At 49.8% G+C, this 6,799-nt stretch overlaps 1 protein-coding gene across 5 annotated transcripts; it reads left to right on the forward strand.

The window, feature by feature from the left end:
• The first annotated feature begins 3,384 nt into the window (after positions 1 to 3,384).
• Positions 3,385 to 6,379, forward strand: LOC123050124 (uncharacterized). Of its 5 annotated transcripts, XR_006423710.1 has the most exons (6): positions 3,385 to 3,588; positions 3,671 to 3,794; positions 4,106 to 4,352; positions 5,327 to 5,878; positions 5,973 to 6,031; positions 6,125 to 6,379. XR_006423710.1 is itself a non-coding variant. In XM_044472962.1 (4 exons), exons 1-4 carry the CDS (start codon positions 3,497 to 3,499, stop codon positions 5,332 to 5,334), a joined length of 471 nt encoding a protein of 156 aa, XP_044328897.1. In that variant the 5' UTR covers positions 3,385 to 3,496; the 3' UTR covers positions 5,335 to 6,379. The 5 variants fall into 5 exon arrangements, 2 of the variants coding, with proteins under 2 accessions (XP_044328897.1, XP_044328896.1); XR_006423708.1 differs by having other exon boundaries at positions 5,327 to 6,031; XR_006423709.1 differs by having other exon boundaries at positions 5,973 to 6,379.
• The last annotated feature ends 420 nt before the right edge of the window (positions 6,380 to 6,799 follow it).

The following is a 6,799-nucleotide window of genomic DNA, read 5'->3' on the forward strand; positions in this document are numbered from 1 at the left end:
CGATCGCAGTGCGTGTCGCCAATGGGCAGCAGCTGACATGCACAGAAGTGGTGCCCCAGCTCAAGTGGCACACCCATGGTCATGAATTTTGCACAGATATGGGAGTCCTGGACTTGGGAGTGTATGATGCAGTCCTTGGGGTGGATTGGCTGGCGTGCCACAACCCAATGCAGAGCGATTGGGGATTGAAAACAATGCGGTTCACCAAGCAAGGAAACACGATTCTGTTGACTGGCGTCAGAACCGAGGACCAACCGGCGATAACGGCCCTGGATGCAACTTCTTTGTGGAAAATGCAGGAAGAGAATGAAATTTGGGGAGCTGCCCTACTAGAGATTCACTCCCAGCCACCTGATAGCAGTGGTGAACCTGTACCCCCAATCATTCAGCAAGTATTGACAGACTTCAGAGATGTCTTTGCAGAACCAATGGAGCTACCACCTCACCGACAATATGATCATGCAATCAGTCTGGAACCAGGCGCAGCGCCCATCAACTCAAGACCATATCGTTATTCTCCCTTACAGAAGGACGAAATAGAACGGCAAGTCACCGAGATGTTGCGCACGGGATTGATCACACACAGTATGAGTCCCTTTGCGGCTCCGGTCCTCTTAGTGAAGAAAAAAGATGGGACATGGCGATTTTGTGTGGATTATCGGCGTCTCAACATGATCACCATCAAGAAAAAGTTTCCACTACCCGTAATCGATGAATTGTTGGATGATCTGGCCGGTGCAGCATTCTTCTCCAAGGTTGATCTCCGTGCGAGATACCATCAAATCCGAATGCGGGAAGGAGATGAGGAGAAAACAGCTTTCAAGACTCACCATGGGCATTTTCAATTCAGAGTGATGCCATTTGGTGTCACAAACGGACCACCAACCTTCCAATGCCTCATGAACTCCGTCTTCTCGGGGCCAAATCGTAAGTTTGTCATCACGTTTTTAGATGACATCCTTGTTTTCAGCCAAACCTTGCAAGATCACGTGGAGCACTTGCGTACGGTGTTTGGCATTCTTCGTCAAAATCAGCTGTATGCCAAGGAATCAAAGTGCTCCTTCGCCCAACCAAGCATCGAGTACCTCGGCCACATCATCTCAAGGGAGGGCGTGGCGACTGATCCAAGCAAGACCAGCGCAATGCGGGCGTGGCCAACACCAACCAATGCTACGGAACTCCACGGGTTCCTCGGCCTGACGGGCTACTACCGCAAGTTTGTTCCTCGATACGGCATCCTCGCCAAGCCCCTTATGCAGCTGCTCACCAAGAAAGGGTTCGTGTGGACTGAACAAGCACAAACGGCATTCGAGCATCTCAAGACTGCGATGGTGAGCACGCCGGTATTGGCCTTACCAGATTTCTCCCAGCCGTTCTCCATTGAGACAGACGCATGTGATACCGGCGTGGGGGCGGTTCTGGTCCAAGACGGCCACCCCATCGCTTACCTCAGCAAGGCCCTGGGCGTGCGCAACCAACGCCTATCAATTTACGAGAAGGAGTTCCTCGCAATCACCATGGCAGTCGACAAGTGGAGGGCGTACCTGCAACGAGGTCCTTTTGTGATAGTCACAGATCACAAGAGCTTATGTAGTCTGGGGGATCAGCAGCTAGAAACGGAGCTCCAGCAAAAGGCCATGTCGAAGATGGTCGGGCTCCAATTCTCATTCAAGTATAGGCGTGGCCCGGACAATGGCGCCGCGGATGCTCTGTCTCGCGTCGGGCACCTTCTATCTATTGACGCACTTTCGATCTGCCAACCACAGTGGCTGCAAGAAGTAGCTAACTCCTATGAGACAGATACCGAGGCGCAAGATTTGCTGCAACGACTTGCTATCACCAGCCCGGATGAGCAAGGTTATGAACTGAGGCAAGGGGTCATCCGCCTGCACAACAAACTGTGGATAGGAGCAAACACTGCACTCCAAACAAAGTTGATCAATGCGTTTCACGCGAGTGCTGTGGGCGGGCATTCTGGAGTGATGGCTACTTACCAGCGAGTCAAGAAACATTTCACCTGGCGAGGCCTCAAACCAGCGGTGGAGGATTTTGTTCGTCAATGCTCAGTATGTCAGCATGCCAAACATGAGCACATCAAGTCCCCAGGCCTGCTCCAGCCCCTGCCAATACCCACCGAGCCATGGCAAGACCTCAGCATGGATTTTATCGAGGGCCTGCCAACGTCCGAGGGCTATGAAGTGATCATGGTTGTCGTCGACCACTTCACCAAGTATGCTCATTTTGTACCCCTCCGTCACCCGTTCACAGCAGCCTCGGTGGCCCGCGCCTTCTGGGATAACATTATCAAACTGCACGGAGTTCCTCTGTCCATCATCTCAGATCGTGACAAAATATTCACAAGTAACATGTGGCGTGCCCTGTTGGACGCGGCTGGCACCAAGCTCAGTTACTCAACTGCTTATTATCCTCAGACGGACGGACAAAGTGAGCGGGTCAATCAATGTTTGGAAATGTACCTTCGGTGTGCTGTTCATGACACCCCGACGCACTGGCGCAAGTGGCTTCCCACGGCAGAATTCTGGTACAATACTTCACATCACTCGTCACTCAATACATCTCCATTTCAAGCCCTGTATGGCAAAGAACCGAACCTGGGCGGCCTGCCATCGCTTGGGGCGCACCTGCCAGAGGAAGCAGGCAAAGAACTGGATTGGGTCAAGCACAATGATCGACTCCGCGCGCAGCTGGCGCGTGCCCAGAACAGATGCAAGCAGAAGGCATACAAGAATCGCACTGAGCGCTCTTTTGTCGTGGGTGATCAGGTACTCCTCAAGCTCCAGCCATATGTCCAATCCACGGTGGCTAACCGCCCGTGCCCCAAGCTGGCATACAAATTCTTCGGTCCCTTCACCATCGAGCAACGTGTGGGCACCATGGCATACAAACTGGCGCTACCACCGGGCAGCCGCATCCACCTGGTGTTTCATGTCTCCCAGCTGAAGCCCTTCACGCCGGACTACACACCTGTCTTCGCCGAGCTGCCGCGCGCTCCTGACCTCTCTGCCGCACCTCTGCAGCCGGTGGCAATCCTGGATCGACGCATGGTCAAGAAGGGGATTGCATCCATCGTACAAGTCCGTGTCCAATGGTCGTCTCTATCACCAGACTCCGCTACATGGGAGGACTACACAGTGCTGCGTCACCGGTACCCGACGGCTCCTTGCTGGGATGATGTTGCTTCCGCTCAAGGAGGGGAGCATGTCACACCTGATGCTACTACATCAGTGGACTGATTAGGGAGAGACGAGTAGTATGGGTTGGGCTGAGCCCATGGCTGACTGGGCCGTCTGTGGCCAGCAGCGTGCGTGTGTGTTGGGTACTTAATCCTCTGTGTACTAGTGAGACAGGCATGAATGAAGAGATAACTGATTCCCCATCCCCTTTCGTCTCTCCCTCACCTACTGCTTCTTCCTCCTCTCACCCAAAATTCCCCTCCTGCGGCTATCCAATTCCTTGCTAGAGTTCAGGTCATTACATGCCCGCCCGGGATGCGGCTCTTGTGCTCGTCAAGGTCGTCCTTCCTCCGGTCCCTGTCCCAGGACAAGCAGAAGCAGCAGCAGCGTCAAGGTCTGCTCCCCTCCCCTCCCCTTCCATTCCCTGATGCATGCTTCACTTCTCTTCTCTGATGGGTTGCGTTGGGTTGTGTCAGTCGCAGGACCCGACGGCGGCGGATGAGGAGGAGGACATGGACCCTTGATGGTCGCCCCCCACGACCTCTTTTCTTCATCGACGCCAAGGACGACCCAGCCAGCCATCAAGCAAGCAAAACAAAGGTACCCTCTTCTCTTCATCCCCAATCCCAACCAAATCCATCATCTTCCTACCCTACCCTACCCATCCTGGGAGGGGGAGCTGCAGTATTTTCGAGTTCAAGACAGTACTACATTTGTTGCTGTTATGATGATGCTTCTTTCTCTTTTTTTTTGACCCTGGATGCTTCTTTCTCTTGTCATCTGTTGAATTTAGAAATTATTTCTTGTCATGAGCACTCGAATCTAGGACATTACATTTATTGTATCAGATACGATGAGGCTTTCTTGTTATCTGCTAGTACGATGCTGACTTGTTCTTCTTCCTTGTGTAGTGCACTATGCTGCAGATCGAGCACGCCATCGGATGGATCCATCAAGGGCTTCTTGGAATTGAAGGTGCCGGGAGAGGAAGGCTGCCTGCTTGCCCGACGACGCGCTTCCACTCCACTGATTGGTTCGTCGTAGGACATGATGGAGGAGGAGAAAGATTCTCCCGCTGGCCTGCTGATGGGTTCGTCCGAGCAAGACCTCTTCTCTTCATCAACACCAAGAGCGACCACAACCAACACTCAAGCACAGGTACCCTCCTCATCCCCACCAAATCTGTTGTCTTGTTAACCTGGGAGTGTGTGGTGCGCACATCGCGTTCGAAATTAGGATGTACAACTAGTTTCCAAAACCTGGAGTAGCTAGTAATCTCCTTAGTTGTTGAACAGGGCTGCATGATTTGTATAGCATCGATACACACATTCATGGTCCAGCCCCTGTCTTTTTTGTTTCAGCTGTAACAGACTCATCAACTGAGCTAGCTAGTTTCATTAACCTCCTATGGATTTATTTGCTCTATAGGAAAGAAAATCTAATATGCATGCTTCTAGCTTTTATGCTTGGAAATATTGTATATATATACAGAGGCGTTTCTTCTAGTTTGCTGCTGTATATTTAACATTCTTCAACTGTCTAACTTGTAGTGCTCAATCTCTGTGATCATTATTTTATTGCTTCAGCAAAAAAACTGGGTATTGTATAGCAATCAAATGATGTGCCAATCGATGGCCTCAATTGGCTCTCGGTAACTCCACTGATGATATATTGTTGCCATCTCCTAAGCTTGTTTGTGCTACATGCCTGTTAAGTTATCCATTTCTTCCGCTATGCTCTGCTGTACGTGCAACCTTTAAGTCCTCTTGCAGCTATGAAACTTAAAGTGAGCCATGAGTTGGGCTGGGAAGCCTCTGCCTCTCACTTGTGAGATCAACATTGATGTTGATTTGTTCCTGTGTAGAGTACATACATACTGGATGGATACAACTCTTGTTCTTTTTAGCAAATGGTTTCAGTTTAGAGTAAGTATAGGCTCAATTATGTTGACTAGTACTTGATACTGCTGCTGTCACATACCACTTGTCAGATACTAGAACATTGTACTATACTAGTATACTTGTACTGATATGCTTAAGCAGATTTACCTTGTCTTTGCAACTGGCTATTTCGAGAAGAAAAAATGCAGTATATTTATTTATTCATTGACCAAATGTAACAAACATTATCAGGAGGGTGACTGATCTGATTTGAGGGGACCAAGCATCAAGTTTTCTCCCTTGCTAAATGCACAACACCCAACACAAGCGTGAGTTTACTATCCTTGTGTATTTTGTACCAACTCACTCTCTACTTCTTCTGACATGATCACCATAATATGGAAACTGGAAATTCTCTTTGCATAATAGGGTTCTAAGGAATTGCTTCGATTCATATGGGCCAATAGCTCCTGTGCGACGTTTTTGAGGTGAATTGGCAAAAGTGCGACGTTGTTCGAGCGAATGGCTGTGGTGCGACACATTTGAGCGTGTAAATAGCCCAGGGCCACATGGGGTGTTAAATGTGGTTAAATTGGTCGTCAACCAAGCCCGCCCGTTTATGTTAGGACATGTGGGTCCAACTTAATTGTTCCTCAAAACAGCTGACCGTGCCCTGCCGCCCGACCGTGCTGGGCCCGCCACTCTGCCCCCCTTCTTCTCCGGTGGCGGCGGATCTTGCGTTCTCGGTGGCGGCGGCGGAGCCCTCGTTCTCAACGGCAGCGGAGCCTTCATCATAAGAAAATGGTGAGTGAATTCAAACCCTAGTCGCCCTCCCGTTCCTCTCTCGGGCCCGAAGATCTCAGCTCGTTTTCTCTGTTTTCACTTGCGGAATCGATAGGTTGTGAGGGGAGTCCGTGGGCATACTGAGATGGAGCCGCCAGATTCAACTTCGAATAGGTAATGCGCCTCTCTCCGATCCAATTTTGCATGCAATTAGGGGGTAGCCTCGTCTGCTCTTTCTCACGGGCTCACACTGTCCGCCACTGACAGAGGGGATGCTGCCGCTCGGACCTTCGAATTGATAGTCAATTTCTTTCCATCAAAGGCAAAATTAGTTGATGGTAGCATACAGAACATTGAGAGAGACACAATTGTTAAATGGGAGGTTGAGTTTACAGAGATTGATCCACAAGTTCTACAGAACATGGGAGAGACGGCAGTGAAGAAATGGGTGGAAAAAATTGGGGAGAATATAGTTTGGGGTCCAGAGCAAGAAGTATCACTGTTGCGGTTTGATGATTGGAAAGGAGAGTATGTGATAATAGAAGATGGTGAACAGATTGTTGAAGAAATCGATCGGCAAAACGGCTGGACAAGCAAACGGGCTAATTTTTTTGCTAAGCTCGTTGATCTGAACATTTTTTCGAAGGTTGGATATGTGCCATCATAATTGGCTGCGCAGATGGTAGATGATGATTGGGCTACACAGAGGCCATTGATTCCCATGTGTACTGAACTTACAGTAATAGCCGAAGAGGGACAGGTGACTGGAACTGAAACTGAAACTGCAGCAACTGTTGATTGGAATGTAGTTGAATTAGATGAGCCTACTGATTTGGTCATTGCACCAATGCCTGACATTGAGATGGCCAAACTTTTTGGCATTCCAGTCGATGACAGAGATAAGCAGAAGAGGGGCGAATCTAGTTTGCCTGCTAATGCTGA

This window comes from Triticum aestivum, chromosome 2D (assembly GCF_018294505.1).
Source record: "Triticum aestivum cultivar Chinese Spring chromosome 2D, IWGSC CS RefSeq v2.1, whole genome shotgun sequence".
Lineage (NCBI taxonomy): Eukaryota > Viridiplantae > Streptophyta > Magnoliopsida > Poales > Poaceae > Triticum > Triticum aestivum.